At 36.3% G+C, this 22209-nt stretch overlaps 1 protein-coding gene across 1 annotated transcript; it reads right to left on the reverse strand.

Annotated features, from left to right (window-relative positions):
* Positions 1-96: 96 nt before the first annotated feature.
* LOC137407065 (4-galactosyl-N-acetylglucosaminide 3-alpha-L-fucosyltransferase FUT5-like) lies at positions 97-16434 on the reverse strand. The gene is made up of 2 exons (XM_068093671.1): positions 15748-16434; positions 97-288 (listed from the first exon to the last, which is right to left on the reverse strand). Exons 1-2 carry the CDS (start codon positions 16432-16434, stop codon positions 97-99), a joined length of 879 nt encoding a protein of 292 aa, XP_067949772.1.
* Positions 16435-22209: the final 5775 nt, after the last annotated feature.

A 22209-nucleotide genomic window follows, 5' to 3' on the forward strand; every position in this document is an offset into this window, starting at 1 on the left:
GAACCTGACCGCCTAAACAGTTTCTCACAGGCTAGTAGAGACATACCAGTATAGAACAGCTCCAACGACTTGGCGTTTCTCTGTATATCAATTGATTTATCTTTCTCTCTTTTTCTCAAGGACTTGCTGAGGCTCCTTTTGCCTGCTGAGGCGAATTCCTCTGTCTGCTGAGGCGCGTTCCTCTGCTTTGGGAGCCTCCCTCTCTCTTCCCTCTGCCTCCTGAGTCTCTATACTTTTCTTATCTATGGAGCCTTTTTCTCCATCATCAGCTGATCCTTTTCTACTTTCCTAACAGAACTACCAAGCCTCTATATATAAGGACTGACATGACTCTCGTTTGTCTGTTTGAAACTCACAGCCGTACAGACTGGGCAAGCAAACATGGATGATCGTTCGAGTAAGGGTGTAGCTTTTATTGGCTATTTTAACCTTTTGTCATTAATATTATTGTTTAGAATTTTGTTAGTTTTCTATTTTAATTGTTGGACTTTAATGACAAAGAAGTATCTTTTACTGGTAAATATCAGTATAGCTTACAATAGTTTAGCACCTTCTCTTGTACTTGAACTAGTAATAATCAAATTAGTTCTCGCATGACAAAGCAAAAGTGCACAAACTGAACATAGTCAAAATAGTGTAAAATGTCAAAGCAAGTTCAACACTGATGTTGTGTGTGGATTTGGATTAGTTCTGCGTAACATATTTTTTTCCAAACCACAAAACCTGATTTCATTAGCTACTCAATATAAAAATCGGCCTAGAATCAGCCATCGATCAAAAATGTCCGATAAAATGTTCTCTGGCCACCTTCTCTCAGGCTCGTTTGCTCTGTTCACACAATGTGTTTCTTGGTGTGGAAGAATCGGCCTGAAGTTGGCTGGTGTGAATGTAGCTTTACATAGCTTTACGTGAGCTAATAAAGAAATGGCACAGGTTAAACAATTATTTGACATACTTTGCATAGATATGTTTTAGTGACTAAGGAGCCTGAACACTATTATAACACACGTGTGCTAAGTCTGATGTTTGAGGTTTTGAAGATACAAAATTTGCGTTGAGTCAAGATAGTGAACTCTCTGTTATGCCAAAGAATGTGACCAAATGACGCTGAGAATTTGTTTGTGGTTTTAGACAATCTCATTGTCAAGATATTCGAAGATTAAAATCGGCGAAAATTGATCACAGTTAAAACGCTCAGAAAAAAGATCTGCCCAGACTTGCCCAAAATGATGTATATAGTGAAACAACCTGTCACTATCTTTCGTATTTACATCAGCTATTGCAATAAAAGTCTAGACTTACGCGGCTCTATTGGTATATATTTTATTTAGTATTTACTCATGATTGCTAGAATAAAATGTTAAATCTAGCTACAGATAAATTATTATAAATGTCTCAAACACCTCAAATTAGAAAAATTAAAACTTTGTCACATTAATTTCCTCTACCAGCTGTTTAAACATCTGAGTACCGGCTAAGATTCTACCAGTCTACGGTAATTAGGTTGTTGAGTTAACTTATTTCATTGCCAACTCTGTATCAATGAAGTTATCAGTTGCTACCCACACCAGAAACTAGTTACTAAATAAATAAGAATTGAAAATTGAAAAGAATATGTTCGAATATATGGCAAAACCAACTACATTCCCTAAGAAAACCATGTATAGTCAATGTTATCTAGTCATTATTAGTATCAATTTGTAGAAAAAAGTTTACTGGTCATACTTGATTAGTCAATTCAAGTACAACACAAATGATTTTATGAGTTGGCCAAAATAGTGAAAGCAAAGCAATTTCTTTTAAATCAATTAACCCACCAATCCTGACAAAGGGTTAATAAAGCCATTTTTGCACCTGGTTGGCGGTTTTTTGGACTCACCTGTTTTTACTTAGTAGCGTGGAGCATAAAAATTTTTGAGCTTTTAATATTTGGTCCGTTGGAATTGAGTCGAGCTTTGCAAAAGTACCTGTCAATACAGCTGTGGTTACACTTCATACATCCATCTATCAAACAAGATTTCAGCTCAGGTGGCAACTAGGCTATGATGTATTCAATAGGTTCTGCATATCATGTTTTGCATTATTTTCAACAATATTATTTTATTATATAATTTTTACAAACCAAGACATTTTTATCTCGGCATAAAGTTTTTATTAAAAACATCCATTCAAATCATGACCACTCACATAGTTTCAGCTCATATAATAGAACAAATTACTCTACAGCAGTAAACTCAAACAAAACCTATCATGGTTTGTGCATCACACATTCATGTATCTCTCCTACGTATGGCGGTTTCCACACTGACACGGTGGTGCCACATAAACAACCTGTAATCAATAATACAAGTGTAATAAATATATGTCATCCAAAGGTATGTCGTTCTAATGTGTATCTACTGAAAGCTTTCAAGGTGGGAGCTAGATAGATTTCGAGTGTAATTCTAAAAATTAACTAATGTTTAACAAAAGCATAAGAACGCTAAGCCAACAATTTGAAGCTTTGTTTCTGGGAGTTAAAGATGAGCATTAATCAATCGATTTTCCGCACATTTTACTAGTGAGAAGTGAACATAAATTCTAATCAGGAATCTAGTAGTACAGCTAGTTTAATATAATATATGTATATATATAATATATATATATTATATATATATATATATTTATATATATATATATATATATATATAAATTGTTTCCTCACCAGGCTACCCCGTATGGGTGATAAATTCTGCTCTAACTCGGGTCTCCTACCAGAGACCTGGGGGTTTGAGCACTCGCCTCAAGATCTTAGCTGTTCCCAATAGCGCACTTTTCTGCAACTCACCTGAGTTGCTTGCTGTTGGTATTTGGGCAAGCCACATTTTATGCGCCGGTGTTATTGTGCCCAGTGCCCCAATGACTACTGGGATTACAGTTGTTCTTACATTCCAGCATTTTGCAATTTCTTCTCCAAGAGGGAGATATTTCTCTACCTTTTCTTTTTCTTTGCTGGCTATATTGTAGTCATTGGGTACTGCTATATCTATTATAGTAGCCCTCTTGTTCTCCTTGTCTACCACCACTATATCTGGTTGGTTTGCTAGGACATGCTTGTCAGTTTGGATGTAGAAGTCCCAGAGGATCTTAGCGCGGTCATTTTCATTGACCTTACCAGGGGCTTCCCGCCAGTGTTGTGGTTTATTAAGGCCATACTCATCACATAGACTTCTATACACAACACCTGCGATATGATTATGCCGCTCAGTGTATGCGTTCCCTGTTAGCTGCTTGCATCCACTGATGATGTGTTGGATGGTCTCAGGTGCATCTTTGCACAGTTTGCATCTAGGATTGTCTCTAGTGTGATAGATTTTCGTTTGGAGTTGCCTTGTTGGGAGCACTTGCTCCTGGGCTGCTATGATTAGCGACTCTGTATTGGCGTTAGATTTCCTTTGTTCAGCCACATATATGTCTGGTGAAGATCGCCAACCTTAGATATTTGTTGGTGGTAAGCACCATGAAGAGGTTTCATGTGCCAGTCAATTTCCTCATCATCAGGGCGTAGGTCCGTTGTAAGAGCAGCCGATTGAAATTCAGCTAGCAACTTATCTGAGATGGCCATGGAGGCTGCATATGCTTTGATGCTTTGCTCCTCCTCTTTCACTATCTGCTGTACACTTTTGAGTCCCCTACCGCCATCTTTCCTATCAAGATACAATCTAGTAGTATCAGATTTTGGGTGGAGTGCTCCATGCATGGTCAGCAGTTTACGAGTTGCTATATCTGTTTCTTTGATGGCTTCCTCAGCCACAATAGAAGCTCTAGAATCTGTCAAGCAGCAGCTAGTAGCACTCTCGGCACGACTGAAGCGGTACACCAAAGAGCGGGATAACAAGAGAATGAACAAACTGTTCATCACTAATCCATCTAGAGTGTATTCCCAGTTCAAAGGTGAACTGCAGAGGCCAATGTCTGAGCCTCCCCGATCTAGCACTTCAACGTTCTGGAAGGACATCTGGGAGAAAGAGACTACTCATAACACCACTGCAAATTGGCTGAAGAGGCTTAAAGAGAGTCATCAACACACTGTGGCCCAGCAAGGACTCACCATCAGCAAAGAGGACATCAAGTGCAGAGTGCAGCGTATGAAGAATTAGGCAGCACCTGGCCATGATATGATTCAAGCCTTCTGGTTGAAGAAATTGACATCACTTCACACTAGAATGGCTAAGCAGATGGAATGCCTAATAGAACAAGGTGACCATCCAGAATGGCTGACCAAAGGACGAACTGTACTTCTGATAAAAGATCCAAAGCAGAGGCCGATTCCTAAAAACTATCGACCAATAACGTGCTTGCCCACCACTTGGAAACTGCTCTCAGGAATAGTTGCAGACAAACTGAAAGAGCACATGAGTCACTATATGACCAGTGCTCAGAAAGGAATTGGGCGCAACACCCGAGGAGCTAAACATCAGTTACTGGTGGATCGGACGGTCTGTCAAGACAACAGGAGAAGGCAAACTAATCTTGCCATGGCTTGGATTGACTACAAAAAGGCCTATGACTCAATTCCCCATAGTTGGATACTTGAGTGCCTCAGTATGTACAATGTTCACCCTGCTCTTGTGGCATTCATCAAGATGTCAATGACCAAATGGAAGACAGAACTGGAGGTTAATGGCAAAAAGCTGGCGAGTGTACAAATTAAGCGAGGCATCTATTAAGGTGACTCCTTATCACCGCTGCTCTTCTGCATATGCCTAAACCCTCTAAGCAATATGCTGGAGGAGACTCAATATGGGTACCAGTTTAAGAGTGGCACCAAGATAAACCACCTCTTCTACATGGATGACATCAAGCTGTACGCTAACAAAAAACGGACATTGATTCGCTAATACACCTTACTCAGGTATACAGCAAGGACATCGAAATGACCTTCGGTATTGAGAAATGTGGAAAACTAATTCTTAAGAAAGACCATGCTATGCTCACAGATGGCCTAAAAATGCCACATGGTACCATCTAAGATATAGAAGAAAGGTACAAGTACTTAGGGATTATGCAAAGCAACATTAACCACGAAGCCGAGGTACGTCACCAAGCCATTACTGAATGCAAGAAACGTCTTCGGCAGGTTCTACGGAGGCAGCTTAATGCCAGGAATCAAGTCATGGCAATAAATACCTACACACTTCCAGTAATAAGATATCCAGCAGGCATAATAAAGTGGACTGGATAAGCCATCAAGAAAACAGATATAGCAACTCGTAAACCGCTGATCATGCATGGAGCCCTCCACCCAAAATCTGATACTACTAGATTGTATCTCGATAGGAAAGATGGCGGTAGGGGACTCAAAAGTGTACAGCAGACAGTAAAAAAGGAAGAACAAAGCAGTAAAGCCTATGCAGCTTCCATGGCCATTTCAGATAAGTTGCTAGCTGAATTTCAATCGGCTGCTCTGACAATGGAGCTTCGCCCTGATGATGAGGAAATTGACTGGCACATGAAACCTCTTCATGGTGCTTACCACCGACAAGTATCTAAGGTTGGCGATCTTCACCAGACATATATGTGGCTAAACAAAGGAAACCTAACGGCCAATACAGAGTCGCTACTCATGGCAGCCCAGGAGCAAGTGCTCCCAACAAAGCAACTCTAAACAAAAATCTATCACACTAGAGACGATCATAGATGCAGACTGTGCAAATATGCGCCTGAGACCATCCAACACATCATCAGTGGATGCAAGCAGCTAGCAGGAAAGCGTACACTGAGCGGCATAATCCTGTCGCAGGTTTTCTGTATAGAAGTCTATGTGATGAATATAGCCTTAATAAACCACAACACTGGTGGGAAGCTCCTGGTAAGGTCAATGAAAATGACTGCGTTAAGATTCTCTGAGACTTCTACATCCGGACTGACAAGCATGTCCTAGCAAACCAACCAGATATAGTGGTGGTGGACAAGGAGAACAAGAGAGCTACTATAATAGATATAGCAGTACCCAATGACTACAATATAGCCAGCAAAGAAAAAGAGAAGGTAGAGAAATATCTCCCTCTTGGAGAAGAGATTGAAAAATGCTGGGATGTAAAAACAACTGTAATTCCAGTAGTAATTAGGGCACTGGGCGCAATAACATTGGCACATAAAATGTGGCTTGCCCAGATACCAACAGCAATCAACTCAGGTGAGTTGCAGAAAAGCGCGCTATTGGGAACAGCTAAGATCTTGAAGCGAGTGCTCAAACTCCCAGGTCTCTGGTAGGAGACCCGAGTTAGAGCAGAATTTACCACCCATACGGGTTATTCGGGGTGAGGAAACAATTTATATATATATATGTATATATATATGTATATATATAAAATTGAGTAAAAATGAAAGTTAAAGTTAAGTTTAAAACAACTTTATTACTAATAGTTTCATATTATATATATATATATATATATATATATATATATATATATATATATATATATATATATATATATATATAGGAGACTCATAGTTAAAGATGAATTTTCCTCCATTCTCCTATTTTCCTCTGCAGCATAACCCTACTGACACCTGTCAGCTCTAACCATAAGCTGTCTCCCCCAATCTTTAACCACCTGATGCTATAAAAAACTCTGATTCAGCTTCGCTGGAATTGGAAGCGTTGTTACAATTCTGTTGTTTATCAATAAAACGTGTCAATGCAATAATTCAGTAAATTGACGATATCAATTAATTCAGTAAATTAAATAATGATGTTGATACTCGTTGCCAACAGAGGTTCATAATAGTAGATTGTAAACCCAATGGTCTACAAGCTGGACAGCTTTGAGACAAGAGACGGCATATCAAACTATGAAGCGTATCCGGAAGATTTTATTAAAGAGGTCAGATTCAAGAAAATCCATGTGACTATGGACCAAAAACTAGCCGTGTCATTAGTATCTTGCTGGAAATACAAGCATTCCGGCAATGGAATAGTAGAGAAATGTCATAGAATGATAAAGAGCGCGCTAAGAACAGCAAGCAAATTTCTAGGGGACATGGTGTTCTAATACAGCAGCACACACTACTCACATACACTATTAAAGGTTAGCAAGACAACCAATTAGGTTGGGTTTACCAGAAGGTCATTGGATTGTAAAAACAAAGACTAATACCTATACGACTAAAAACGATGTTCCTGTCAAACTTTATAAGGTCAGTCAAGACAAAAGGTAGAAAAAGAATTGCTAGACAAAAGGCTTAAACTACGTACATTGTATCAACAGCTATATAGTTGCTGTGAGGCCACCATGCGCAGATATGGAAGATCAAGAAGCTAACCTCTATTACATTTGTGATGGTGTTTAAATGTGTATAAACACTCTGGCTGACTAACATGAGCCTCACAATAATCACCATGTAGTACATAGTACAGAGCAGGTGTGGCCAACAGGTTTTTGTGAAGAGCCGAAATCGATGTATGGGTTTGTGTAGAGACACTTGCTGAAGTAACAAGCTTTACCAAATAATGTCAACACATTTAAATTATCAAAAACCGAGAGATAATTAAACAAGAATGTTTGTAAAAAATATTGTTTATTTATATCATCTCAAGTCTAAGTATATGACAAGTTATAGCATTTTAAAGTAACTAGTAGGCTACATTCAGCCTATCTTGAAGTGTAACTAGCTTTGAAAAACCAACCTTATCATCAGATACTGCCAGTGGCAGAAGTTGCTTTGTGTGGTCTTCTGTGGGTGCACCTTAATATTTATTTTTCATATAACTAACTTTGGAAAACAAGCACTTCCACATATATGTACTGCCAAACAGTATGAGGAGTTTCGGGGCTACCCTAGTTATGTGAGGAAACTTTTCATGTACATGGGATTGTGACCCGAAAAATAATCCTTTGTCTCGGAGATCTTGTTTTGCTGCTGTGTTCTCAAAGAAATCACACAGTTCCGGTTCAACCGCTGCTGGTGGACTCATTCATGAAACCTGGTAACTGGGCTTTCCATCGTGAGGTCATTGATAATTCTGGGGTGCTGATGAAATCAAAGAGAGAAATTATTTTCTTACATGCAGAGAACCCTCTCATCTAGCTTCTGTCTACTATGATCAATAAATGTTTTCACTTTTTCAATGTTTTCAACAGCAAAACCTGGGATGTCTATGTTTGCCAGGTATGTTTTCAGTGTATTGAAGTGACTTCTTTCATTTTCCCCATCTTGATAAAATATATCCAGTTCTCTTCTGAATGATTTGACAGCACACCACAGATTGCAGATACACATATCTTTCTTCTCACCTGTGAAACCAATGAATATTTTCCTCAATCTTTAAAAAAAATTTATCCCATCTTCTACTAACAAGCTACCAAGTGGAATAGTACAGTAAAAACTATTAACAGGAGTACGAAACAGATTTCATAAGTTAATCATTCAACATTAGAGACTATTACTAACATTGAATTTGCAGATTGAGGCTACTCAGATGCTCCAGGATGTCATGAGAGTGATGTAACTTTCTGCATCCTCACCCTGTTGCTCATCCAGGGACACAATGAGCTCTTCTCCTAACTCCCAAACCATTTTCATAGCTTGACCTTTACTGAGACATCTGAAGCACATGTAACAAAACGCATGGTAAAGAAGAAAAACTGGTTTGCTGTTGAAAATGAGGGAAGAACAAGTTTACACAACCTCGGCGAAAAAAAATAGATTAAAACATGAATTGAATGAACTAACCTCACATTGTTGTGTGTTAGAAGCTCATTGTACTTTTGCATCCAAAGATTGTAGAAATGAGCAAAGTTTTTGGTGACGTAGAGCAGACTTAGACTTAAGATAGTTAACCAGCTTCATGATGTAAGTCATCAAATCAGCCCATTCATTCTTCAGCTTTGCACAAAGTATAATTTCATGAATAAGGCAGTGACAAAGTATGATGCTTAAATTGATATCCTACAGGTACCGTACTTTTTGGACTATTAGCCGCTACTTTTTTCTGATGATTTGGGCCATGCAGCTTATATAAGGGTGCGGCTATTCTGTGGCTTTTTCTTTCATGGCTAGGGCGCATTATCCGGAATCTCCAGTTAATGAAAAGGTGAAAAAAAATGGTGAAAGAAAAAACGAAACAATGCCTAACGGAACTCTTCCATTAGGCACTAGATTAAAAAGCATCGTTTAATACGTAACAGTGCCATTAGGCACTGTTCCGTTTTAAACAGCAAATTTGTGCTGTCGCGTTAAAAAGCACCGTCCTGAGTTCTGCAGCCTATACAAAGGTGCAGTCTATGTATTGTTTTATTATCGGTTTTTGGAAAATAAAGCAGATGCGGCTTATATAGGGGTGCGGTTTAGTCCGAAAAGTATGATATTTAATGAATCCGATGTGGCGGTCCACCATTATGGAGCACCGTGAGTTGTGACACAAATAACTTTGCTGAATGGAATGTTATTAGCGTCCATGAGAAACTCGAAATGTTCAATGATATCTTTTTCGCTTGTCCTCCCACGTAGTCTTATCACAGTCAGTAACTGTTCTTAAAACTTCACTCCTTTAAACTAGCATACAAATACACTCAGCTGTGCAATGTAATTGATCTCATTAGTTTCATCAAAAGCATGACAAAAGACTCACATTTTTCTAAGTTCTGCAACAGCTTGTTTGATAGGTGGCTGGCTATAACTTCAATACGACAAGCACATGTTTGTTTTGATAATGAAACCTTCTTAAAGTGTCATGATTGTCCTTTTATCAGAAAAAAGTGCTTTCATTGATCGTGCCATGCATTCTTTTACTATCTCACTGTGCTGATATGGTGCCATAGCCTTACTAATAGCTTGAGCAACCTTGTAACTTGCCAGTGTGGTGCACATTGAAAAACACTTGATGGTTGGAACATTTTTTCTGACTAAAAGCCTGATTGGGTAGTCTCCCCAGCTTTTTTACAATTTGTTCTAACAGAAAAATTACTATCATAGTCACTGTAGTTTGTCTGGTAATGTCTTGAAATGTGGCTTGCTTTGTTATATGCTAATGTTGCATTGCAAATGAGACACGCTAGTTTATTGTTTATTTTATGAAAGGAGTACTTTTCTGTCCATTCTAAGTTATATCGACTTTTGTTGCGCTTTTAGAGGCATGTTTCTGGTGACTGATCTGAGCATGCTGTGTGGCAAATGTATGCTGGCTGATCATACTACTCAGCAACCAATCAAATGAACACTATGAAGAATTCCCTTTGCAGTGGTGGAAAACCCCTTGTCTTATGATCTACACTTGCAGCTTTTGGGTGTGTGTATGGGTGATGGGAATCAGTAGTAGAATGAATATTAGCATATTGCATATGATTATTCTGACATTGCAAAGATCCACTTAAATTGAGGCAAAGGGCCCCAGTGGCTCAAGAGCCCCATGTTGGCCACCTCTGCTAGAGAGACAGCTCACAACTATAGTAAGGGTAGTAGCAAGATGTGTGAAAATAATAGTGATGATGGTAACAATGACAGCTCATTATTACAGGTGTGATTACTTGTTTAATTAGAGATCAGAAACCTTCAAAGTCGTGAGCTGGATATATTTATTGAAGTTTTTGTAATCTACATATCAAGGCGGAATGTGGTAAACTGTATGACCAATTAATTTGTCGTAAACAACTTATTGTTTGCATGTTATATAAATCATTTTGAGCATTATTTACATTTTATTATCCAGCAAGAGCTATCAAAAGAATTATTTTCTTCTATGCTGTTTTTGCGTATGTAAAAGTTAACTTTGTTTATTTCAGTTTAACAGTAAGTTAGCGTTCTTCGAATAAAGTATTCAATGCAAGTAGGCAGTTAACAAGTAACATTGTCAGTGACGTGAACCAACCAAACTAGTAGAGCTGAACAGGATCTCAACAGAAGCATTCAACAGGATCTCTTTGTTTTCAAAATGGCTATCATGTTGCTGACATGCCTATTTATATTTGGTTTTTTAATTGAATTATATTTTTATCAAGTAAGACAATTGTAAAAAAAACACTATAAAATCATTGATGAGGCTCGATGTGCACAATGGCTTGGCTAATTGAGGTGCAGAGTCCATATGGCAGGCAGTGAGCAGGGTGTTGTTTCTCAACTTAGCTAATATAAAAAGTAAGTCTCATCCGCTTCAACTTAACAACAAAAAATATTTAAAGCTTTTCACTCTTGTATTGATTAATGTCAATAGCCTAAAATGTCAATTTCCAATGGTCTCTGTTTTGCAATTAGCAAGGTTGTATGCTCATATTTAAATTTGCTATTTTGTATACCATAAAACATCTAACTGAATTCTACCTCCATTTGAAGGCCACCTCTATTTGAACGCCACCTTTATTTGAATGCCACTATGAGAAAAGGGTTGAAAAATAGAGCGCCATCCTTTAATTGAAGGCCATCTCTATTTAACCGCCACTTGAACATTCATTTTTGATTTTTGCAAACCCGTAATACAAGTGATCAGTAAAAAAGTGTCCACAACATCATCTTAACAATGAAGTGTTTACACCAATAACAATTAATTCTTTCGTTGTCCAACTCCAAAGCTTTTTATTTTTTTGTTGTTAAAACTTTGAAAGTAACACCATAGAAATAATTGATAACTGTATGAGGCTAATAGCAGCTCCTTTCTTAAGGCAGCCTTGATACTTCGAAGTATGTGAAAAACGGTTTACATTTACGATGGTATATGAACGACTAGTTTTAGGCTAAAAGTAGTGCTTAGCGAGCAATACTTTTACGTGTTGTATTTTTCACAAATGCAACTTGTTTTGACTTTAATATCAACTAGTTTAGCAGTGCAGTAGAAAAGTTGAGGTCAGAAAACACTGTGGAAGATAATGAACAACCAGTAGATGTTTGCTCCATCAAAAGCAACAATCAGAATGCAACTGACCAAGCAAATGATGCAAATATTTTTCTTTCAAAAACGTTATTTTTTGTTTTTTTCATGTATTAAAAGTATGATTCATTTAAGTCACTGGTTCATAAACATATATTTGTAGCACTTGATAGATTATTTTTATATACGAAACTTATAAATTTGCAAACTTATAACATATGATTTATTAGCATCATTGCAGTAATCTGATCTTACAATGGATCGACGCTCGTAACTCATCTTCTTTTGTACATAAAAAGCTAGTTTTGGCTGCAAACTGTAGCAAACATATCGATGAGTGCAATGAGCTTTTATGCAACATTTTTAGATATAGATATAAAATGAAGATATGTCTTTAAATTTAGAATGAAATAAAAATTGAAAGCTCCAACAAATTGCAGAGCAAGACACAGTCTATAATATTATTTCAGGTCAGCTGCAAGCACTAGATATCAACTTGTAGATACATTTATCGGCTTCTCATCGGGCTGGAAGGTTTGTTTGAACTGTCTAATTGACTCTAGCTTTTGGTCGCTTTGGCATCAAGCAGTACATAGCAATTTCAAAACACACGTGTTATTATACAGATCCCAAAGTTGCCATGCTTAAGGACATTACATTTCATTTTTCTTTCAATTTTTTTTATTTTGAGCATTAACCATGAAAGTTCCTCACAATAGATTATCATTTATTAGAAATGGGTTCTGAAATACGATTAACTACAAGATAAGTTATAGTATCGACAGTGCCCTTTCGGTTTGGAAACTGTTAGACATTGTTCTGAATTGAAGTCTTGACTGAAAGTGTTCCATATGTTCTGTGGTCTTTCGTGAAGCAATTTGCAGAAGTGCTCTACATAGTCTACAAGAGAAATTAGTTATTTCACAAGCCAGCGCAGTAACTCAATATTAAAAATCCATTTTGAAGTTTGAGAAAAAGCAGTAATTAGTAAAATTAGTTTCTCGAAATAGCACTTAAATGGCAGGCCACATCAGATTCTATCAAAGAATATAAATATTTTTCTATCGTTTGAGATGGTGTTTGTTGTTTTATGGGGTCTGATTACCAAGATGTTTCAAAACTAAAATTACCAAAACCTGATTGCAGTTGAAACGCTTCGACGAGAAAGACTTACATCCCCCAAAAGTACTTCCCCCAGAATACTTCCCCAAAAATTACATCAATTGTTTTTAAGTGATAAATATACGGTCTCATCAGCCTTCGGTATTCATATGTTCGCAAAGCATTTAGAAAAGAACCATGTGATACATTTCACCCATCTTATCTTTAAACTATTTAAAACATCTACAGCACTATATCTGAGGCTATACTTGAAGGTTCATTCCAACAATCGTAATCAAATACAAAATAAAATATATGCCAATAAAGATGTGTAACACTGCAACTTGAACACAATAGCCAATGTCATAACGAGAGAGACAAACAGGAAGTGGGACTATTAACATCAATTGTTGTCATTAACGTCATTAGTCCTTTTCTTCTGAGTGTTTTAACTGCAATCCTTTTTTGTCGATTTTAAAACTTTCGACAAAAATTAAAATTTTGTAGAAGGCTAGAAACCGTAATGAAAGACATATGTAATCTTAATTTATATATATATATATATTATATTGTAACTATTAAAATCTTGGAATTAAAATTTCACATTGTGATGGATCTGAACTCACGGAGATTGCAACCACAAGATTTAAATCTACATGCTCTACCACTGAGCTATACAAAGTGTATTATTCACTGATGTTATTATATACCATATAGTGTATGCACAAGCTAGATGGTGTACTATTTGAAACTATGAATTGTATTAATTCTATGAAGCACGATGCTTTTTCATGTTTTCTTGAACTTCTATATATTTTTTTTTCATGAGATTCAATTGCTATTTCGTGGTGAAGGCCAATTCTTTTCATGCGGACAATTGTATTATCTCCGTAGGAAGAGCTTCGACATTCTCTCTCCGTTCAGTCAGACAAAGACAGCACGATATCTCATTTTTTACACTTGTACCAGTATCGAGAGGTACCAGTATCTCCATATTCAAAGTTTTGACGGATCGCTTCTGGTAAAACAGTAATTTTTTTATACACACTATAACACACAAACTAATATTTACTACAATAAGAAAAATGTTCGCCGGTTGGTCTGTCCAAAGCATTTGGTGGGTATAAAGGAAAAAAGATTGTTGTCAATGGGTTTCAAACTCAATCAGCTGGATAGCAGCCAGGCGCACTACCATCGGCACTACTGCACCATTTTGCTGCACAACGGAGTAACTGTGGAGATATTTATTACACAGACTACCAGCGTACTAGTAGTAATAATTTAGTTTGTCTAACATTGATGCTCGGTATTTATTGATTTTAGCGCTATTTTCAACCGATCCTTTTTGAGCGCAGCTTGCACTTCCATTACATTTGGAATTTTGGCGCTGTTGCGTGACACAATTGGGCGGTTCCATGTTGTAATCCTATTTCATCAAAGACTAGCCAGAAAGGATGAGCATAGTATGCAGCATTTTCCCGACCTTGCGTCAGCGAGCTGGCCAAAATCATTTGTCGACGTGGAAGCAACTCCAATAAATCATGCTGGTGTAAACTCATATTTCTTTATCGTTTGTTCTTTTTATGCAAAATGTGTGAAAAAGGATAAAGTAGGTACACGATTTAGATGTGTTGCTTCTAACTGGAAGTACAACAGAGTGTTTATTATGCTGGAAAAGGTTGGGTCATGCTCTCATTATAAATCAGCGAGGATTTGCAGGAGTCAAGTAGCTTACTCTCTAAATTAAACAGGGAATTCAGCAAATCATCAAACAAAAAATGTCCTAAAATCTTTAGCCATTTTACTGGTTTTATTATTGTTGAATTATTAATTTTTGTATAGTCAACAATTTTAGTTTATTAAATAAAGTATCTAGTGCTTTATTTAATAAAGTATATATTATTATAATGTTATGTTAAATATACAATGATATACTGTATAATATATATCAATCACTATATGCTAAATATATAATAATATCTATTAAATATTATTTGCTATCCACAGATTAATAGATTATCTATTAGATTAATAAATATTCATTACTTTTGTTTGTCATTTATTGATTTTTTAAGTATGTAGAGAAGTAAGTATGTAGAGAGGTAAGTATGTAGAGAGGTAAGTATGTAGAGAGGTAAGTATGTAGAGAGGTAAGTATGTAGAGAGGTAAGTATGTAGAGAGGTAAGTATGTAGAGAGGTAAGTATGTAGAGAGGTAAGTATGTAGAGAGGTAAGTATGTAGAGAGGTAAGTATGTAGAGAGGTAAGTATGTAGAGAGGTAAGTATGCAGAAAAGTAAGTATGTAGAAAAGTAAGTATGTAGAGAACTCGGTCGGTGATTAGACCATGCTTACATTTCTCAGGATAAAAAGAAGGAACATGGGAAGACAATTTCCATTCAAAATGTTTCATTTTGTCTTATTTAGTTTGTAAGAGCTAAACCTCTTGTTAAACAAAAAAGCTCCTTATTTTTATCACGCAAATAAAAAATAGCGAGTGTATAATGTATTTAGGGGTGTCTCTTTGGACTTCTTTTTCTTCATTATCAAAAATGCTCGTCTTTGTAAACATGGTCAATAACAAACTGACACAGGTAGGGTTTATAATCATATTATCCATAGAAAAGTATGAAATAAAATTCTTACCACCATGCTGTAAATAATCCCTTTTGTAATTTTTTATACGCTTTGCAATTAATCTATAATCATTTCTCCATTGGTTGTAGTAATGAAAAGCGTTGCCACTTTGTGACACCTGAATCAAATGTTTCGCAAGTCCTGCGGGTGAAGTAAAATTTCTAACATGAAGGAAACTGCTAGGCGGGGCCACTTCTTCGTATTCCTTTATAGATGTTCCTCCAAGGGCTATTGGAATTGTCGTACTATTTGACTCTAACACCTTCCAGAACTTTTCAGTTATGTAATCTTTGCAGAGGCTATTCTCAAATGAAAGATAAAACATGTAATCGCTCATTGGTGGTTCCTCTAGTTGTGCGGAAGTTTTTGTAAGGTTGCCAAAAAGTCTAACACATCTCTTTGATGTAGTAAAAATATCTATTGGTATATAGTTTGATAGCTCTAAAACGTACTCTTCCCTTGCGCTAAATATATGTCGAATGCTGTCATTGCTGCTGCAATGCGACACAAACCACAGAATCCTTGGTGAGCGCATGTTAGGTTTTGGTGTAAAGTGTAGGTTTCTTGCAGGTTGAAGCTTCTTCAGTTTTGAACGAAATATGTGGAAACTTCCTTCAGTAGTTCTGTCAAATATAGCGTTGTAGTTGAAATGCCCATTCCATAAAGCTTGCTGGTTTCTATTTAGCTTGATCTGCGGTTCTTTTGAAAAGAAGGCCCAAAGTTGTTTATGTGGCTTTGTTGGAGGCTTTTTATGTAGCGTTACTTCTAATTCACTAAACAAAACCATATCCGCGGATGAAATATCACGACTTCCTCTGTCATATCTACATTGGTACTTGCCACTATTAACCATTTTGGAAATGCAATGAAGGCGGGAACGATGCTCTTCAGCAATGACTGGGAGCTGAGGCAGAGCAGTTATATTTGGAACAATCAATGAAAATGCTGTGCTGGAGTCTTTCCATATCAACCGGTCTGCAAGTGCAAAGAAGAGTTGTAAAAACAACTAACTTCAACCACTGCCAGAGGCATTAAAATATAACGCGTTGTCACTATAGGTGCCACATGTTGTCACCATATATAGGTGCCACATGTTGCCACTATAGGTGCCACATGTTGTCACCATAGGTGCCACATGTTGTCACCATAAGTGCCACATGTTGTCACCATAGGTGCCACACACATGCATTAAGGTAATGTATAACTTATATAGCATTTAAAAACATTTTAGAGATTAAATCATAGCACTAATTGATGTCTCAATAGATTATTTTGGAATAATCCCTTTGATTGGTCTCAATTTGAGATTATTTTAGAGGTTTTCCGCAAGAATATAAACACAATATTACAATATATAACACAATATTACAATTTATGCAAAAAAAAGTGCTGTACAACAGATCATCAGATCACTATCACCATTGGCCAAGCCTTAAGTAGCGTCAACCAATGATATTATTCTAGTCACTGACCTAATTAGAAAAGAAAATGGCAAGATTAAGTAAAATAAGTGTCATCACTGTAAATATAAATTCAGCAAAATTATTTTCTTTGAATTAATGCCTAAAGTCAACATTTCTGATTTCTTTGCGTTAGCAATAAATATATTAACTTTTGTTACAAAATACACATGAGATGCATAAACATGCTAATAGTCGACAGGATGACCTCATACACTTGGCAACAGCTTTATTTGCTTTTGACCAAATATTATTAAACCTGTGAACATAAATTCAAAACTGACTTTCTGAATTGATGTTCAAGGTTTAATGATGGCTGTACTTTCTAGTTTTTATATTCTTACATGAAATCTCCTAGGTTAAGTGCATCTATAACTTTTTGTTAATATATCAGCATTTTGCCCTAAAATGAATGATTGAATAGTCTAATAAAATTACCTACTGTGCTGTTGTAAAGAATACTTGTCAAGAGGATTGCTAAGAGAAACATCATGTAGCTAACAGTCCTAAACATCTTCAACCTGCTAACAAAGTAAAATGACATGACATTAAGAAATTTCTTAACATGTTTGATGGCTTGAGAACTATGCCTGGTATGCTCACAATCAGTTTGAGAGGTGACACAGGGCCTGTCGAGTTGTGTTCTCAAAGGTCAATAGCAGCAGAGTTAAGATTTTGAGTTAAAAAGGAGATCGATAAGATGCTTAGTAACAAAGCCTTTAAAAAGTAAAAAGAACTACTAATTGATGATCAGGACTAACAATAGCTCTAAAATTAGGATGTGTGTAGGTTTAACAAATCTAAATAAAGGAGTTAAAAATGTGGCTGCGTCGAAAAAGGTCAATTTAATGAAATTAAGGCCTCTAAAAGGCTAAAACATAGGCTACAATTTGATGCTATTTTTGTCTTTGTAGACAAACCCTGTCCTGAGATATAAGCGTTTGAATGAGATCATTTTTTAAAAAGCTCAGATTCGAGCGGGTGCTTTATTTGTGACGTAAGGAGTGATACATGTAAAAAGAGTCCACGAGCGATAAATATAAGATCTCTTCATTAGCCAATCATTAGCACAAAGTTTTTATATAAATGTAGATCATATTAAATGTTATCGCTCGTAAAACGGTTTGTCTGTGATTTCGAAGATTCTCGTCGGTAGAGATTTTACTCTATTACTACTAAGTTATGCCCATCTACTAGTAGTAGATTCTAGTAGCTACGTGCATCGACATCGATATTTAATTTACTGATTTATTTGACACCGTTAATTTTGACGAACAACAGAATTGTAACAGTGCTCAGTTCAGCGAAGGTTACTCAAAGTTTACTGAGCGTCAGGGGATTAAAGATTGGGGCAGACAGGTTATGGTTAGAGCTGACAGGAGTCAGCAGCGCTGTGTTGCAAAGAAAGATAAAAGAACGGAGGTGAATTTATCTTTAACTATGAGTATCCTATGCATATATTCTAAACTAACGGTAATAATTCTAGTACTCATGAATACATCTACTAATAAGTAAAATTATAACTTGTTGCTATCACGAATCATCGTTTCATAACTTTTTAATCGTTTCACAACTTTTTAAAGGTTTCACCTAGCTATAAATTTGCTTAAAATTTTCTTTGGCATTTTTAGCTAGTAAATTAGATTTATGATTGGAATTTATCTTAATTTCTCACTTGTAGAAAGTGAGGAACATCGATTGTCAATGATCATCTTTAACTCTCAGAAACAAAGCTTTGAATTGTTGGTTTTGCGTATTTATGCTTTTGTTAAACATTTATTCATTTTGAAAATTACACTCGCAATCTATCTAACTTTTAAATTGAAAGCTTTCAGTAGATACGTGTCAGAACGCCGTATATATCAGTGACATAAATTTATTACATTTGTTTTATTGTTACAGGATGTTTATGTGGTTCACTAGGGGAGCAGTCGTGACGGTCTGGAAACTTCCATAAATGGGAAAGAGAGACACGAATGTGTGATGCACACACCATAATATATTTTGTTTGAGTTTGCTGCAGTAGATTTACTTTGTCCTATTATACAAGCTGAAACTATGTGAATGGTCACGACTTGGAGGGATTTTTTTAATAAAAACTTTATGCTGCGATGAAAATTTTTTGGCTTGGCCATGATGTATTCAATATGTTCTGCAAATCATGTTTTGAATTGTCTTCAACAATAGTTTCATTATATAATTTTTACATGTTGCCATCTCTAACTGAAATCTTCTCTGATAGATGGATTTATGAAGTGTAATTAGAGCTGTATTGACAGGTACTTCTGCGTAGCTCGACTCAATTCCAACGAACCAAATACTAAGTTGAAAAGATTTTATGCTCCATTCTACTAAGTGAAAACAGGAGAGTACACAAACCCCCAACTAGGTGCAAGAATGGCTTTAGTAATCCTTTGCCAGAATCGGTGGGTTAATTGATTTCAACGAAATTGATATTGTTTTGTGGTCACTATTTCGGTCAACTCATAGAACCATTTGTTTTGTACTTGAATTAACTAATGGCAGTAAATTATTTCTACAAATTAATAGTGATAATGACTAGATAATTTTGACTATACATGACATTTTGGGATGCAGCTGGTTTCGCCATATATTTGAACATATTCTTTTTAAAGATGGCGGCGTGCTTATTTTGTTAAGTAGCTATAGGTGAAAGCAGCAAAGAAAGCTAGCAAAGGCCGCGGTGAAATAAGTTAACTCGACAACCTAATTACCGTATACCGGCAGAATTGTAGTCAGTACTCAAATGTTTACACAACATTTAGAGGAAGCTAATATGACAAGTTTTTAATTTCCTTTATTTGAGACATTGGTAATAATGTATCTGTAGCTGGATTAAAAATTTTATTCTAGCCAACACGAGCAAATACAAGATAAAATATATGCCAATAGAGCTGCTTAGGACTAGACTTTTATTGCAATAGCCGATGTGATTACGAGAGATAGAGACAGGTTGTATCACGCGTTACATCACTTTGGGCAATTCTGAGCTTGCTTTTTTGGCTTGAGGGTTTTTACCATGATCAATTTTTTCCAATTTTAATCTTCAAATATCTTGACAATGAGATCGCCTATCACAACAAACAACATATCAACTGATAGACAAAAAATGCTTTCTTTTGAAATCAACTAAAATTTGACGCAACCACATCTTTAAGAGGCAAATTTACTCTCTACCTAAAATCTCTGATATGCTATGTAAGTTGTCTAAAGGCACCATATGTTATAAAACTGAAGCCAGTTTTGGTTTTTGAAACCAGATCCTAAAACTAAATCCTAAAATATTTTTTAAAAACAGGATTTTAAAAGTAAGTGGTTAACCACATTCGCTACACCATGGAACCACTTTTATTTTAGGCGAATGCCTTTTGGAATTTCCTCAGCTCCAGAATACTTTCAGAGAGCAATGGAATTTTATTTTAGATAAGTTTGAAGGCATTATCTGTTTAGTGGATGACATTTTAGTTTATGGTTTCCATCCATCGCAACATTGGGTAAGACTTGACAAAGTCTTATGAACATAAAGCTCTTGGGTGACACTGAAAAGAGAAAAATGTGAATTTGGAATTCCTTAGACGTGTAGTTAGTGGCACCACCATTAAGCCAGACCTCGGTGAGATAAAAATCGTTGTTAAAATGTTACCTACTTACATGAAACAAAGACGAAGCATTTCATTGGCAAATTACCTAATGAAGTTCAGCAGAAAACTAGCCAGACTTTGTACTCTTATCGACAAGGTTTTCGATTTTAGATCAAAGTGGTACGGTGAACCTTATCAACATCTGGCCTTTGAAGACATTAAAAAAGAAATGCCTGAGTAACTGGTTTTGTGTCCATTTGATTTATGAATTAAACCCTGAGTGTCTGTAGACACCAGTAAGAATGTTATAGGAGTTGTTTTATTGCAACTCGCTGGAAGAAACTACTCGTAGCCAGTCGAGTTCTATCCCCAGGGGTTTCACTCTCTTCTATTCATCCCCAAGGACTAGTCTGAGATGTTATAAAATGCATCCTTTCCACTGACTTACACACTAATAAAAACTACCCCTTATCACTTCATCACCAAAGACTAATTTCTCCCTCTTTTGGCTCAATCACTATGTGTGGAACTCAGTTAGACAGGTTTGGTCCCTATCCACTGCCCCAAGCTAACAAAAGTTCCACTAAGTTTACTAAACTTCAAATTTGTAACTGAAATTTTATCATTTGTCTGTTTGCGAATCTGTTTTTTGCTACAACGAATAACGCTGAACTGAGATAGCAAGCAACATATCTCTTCCCAATGTTGTGGGAGGTATTTCGGCCAATAGCATATCAACATTTTTGTTATTTCGTCATAATCGGTACAACCATCGCCAAATTTGAATTTCGAGAAAAATTTTTGTTGATATCATATGGCAGAAAACAAGTTTGCCCTAGTATGGCGAGGATGAAATACCATCATGTTTTATATAGAGGTACAGTAAGTGGAAAATATTTTACAACAAAGGCATTGTAACCTGTGGGCGCGATGTATCAACTAATGCGTCGTTTAGTGCGTGCAATCAGGAAAAGGGTATACAGTCTACGCTAAGAGCAATAGATTTGTAAGAACTATGTGCACTTGTGATTAGATGGGTGGTTTACAAACATGCGGTTGCAATCTTCAGGAGTTCAAATCCAGCACAAAGCGAGCTTTTCATTCAAAATTTTAATAGCTATAGCTGGACAGACAGGTAATGACAGGTGACAAATTTTAGGATTTATATATATATATATATAGATTATTACTATAACTGAACACACGAATGATGAGCCCTGAGATTTTTATATAATATATAAAAGTCTATATTATACATGTACTTTACGAATGTAGTGTTGGTGCTATACATTCATAAATAAAACATCGACCAACGCTTGAGTCAACCTTACTTTCCAGATTTTGAGAAGGCAGTAGATATCTCAGATGATGACTCATTGACTCTGATTAAAAGTTGGCAAAACATGGAAAGAGTTTCACACTTCTGCCAGCGATAAGGGGTGATAGCGTATAATGGATGAAAGAGTTAGTGATAATAGTGTGGTTACTAGGATTAGTAGACAAGTATGGTGCAATTGATATCTCAACTGTGTTTACTTATGCTTCTGGTCATATTGCACTATGCTT

Source organism: Watersipora subatra, chromosome 10 (assembly GCF_963576615.1).
Source record: "Watersipora subatra chromosome 10, tzWatSuba1.1, whole genome shotgun sequence".
Classification (NCBI taxonomy): domain Eukaryota; kingdom Metazoa; phylum Bryozoa; class Gymnolaemata; order Cheilostomatida; family Watersiporidae; genus Watersipora; species Watersipora subatra.

Bases quoted from the DNA above. Each gene is read 5' to 3' on its own strand.
- LOC137407065 (XM_068093671.1), bottom strand. From the start codon at position 16,434: ATGGTTAATAGTGGCAAGTACCAATGTAGATATGACAGAGGAAGTCGT. The intron at 289-15,747 runs GTTAGAAATTTT...TAGTTCTGTTAG, and splicing joins CGCCTAGCAGTTTCCTTCAT to GAAAGTAGAAAAGGATCAGC.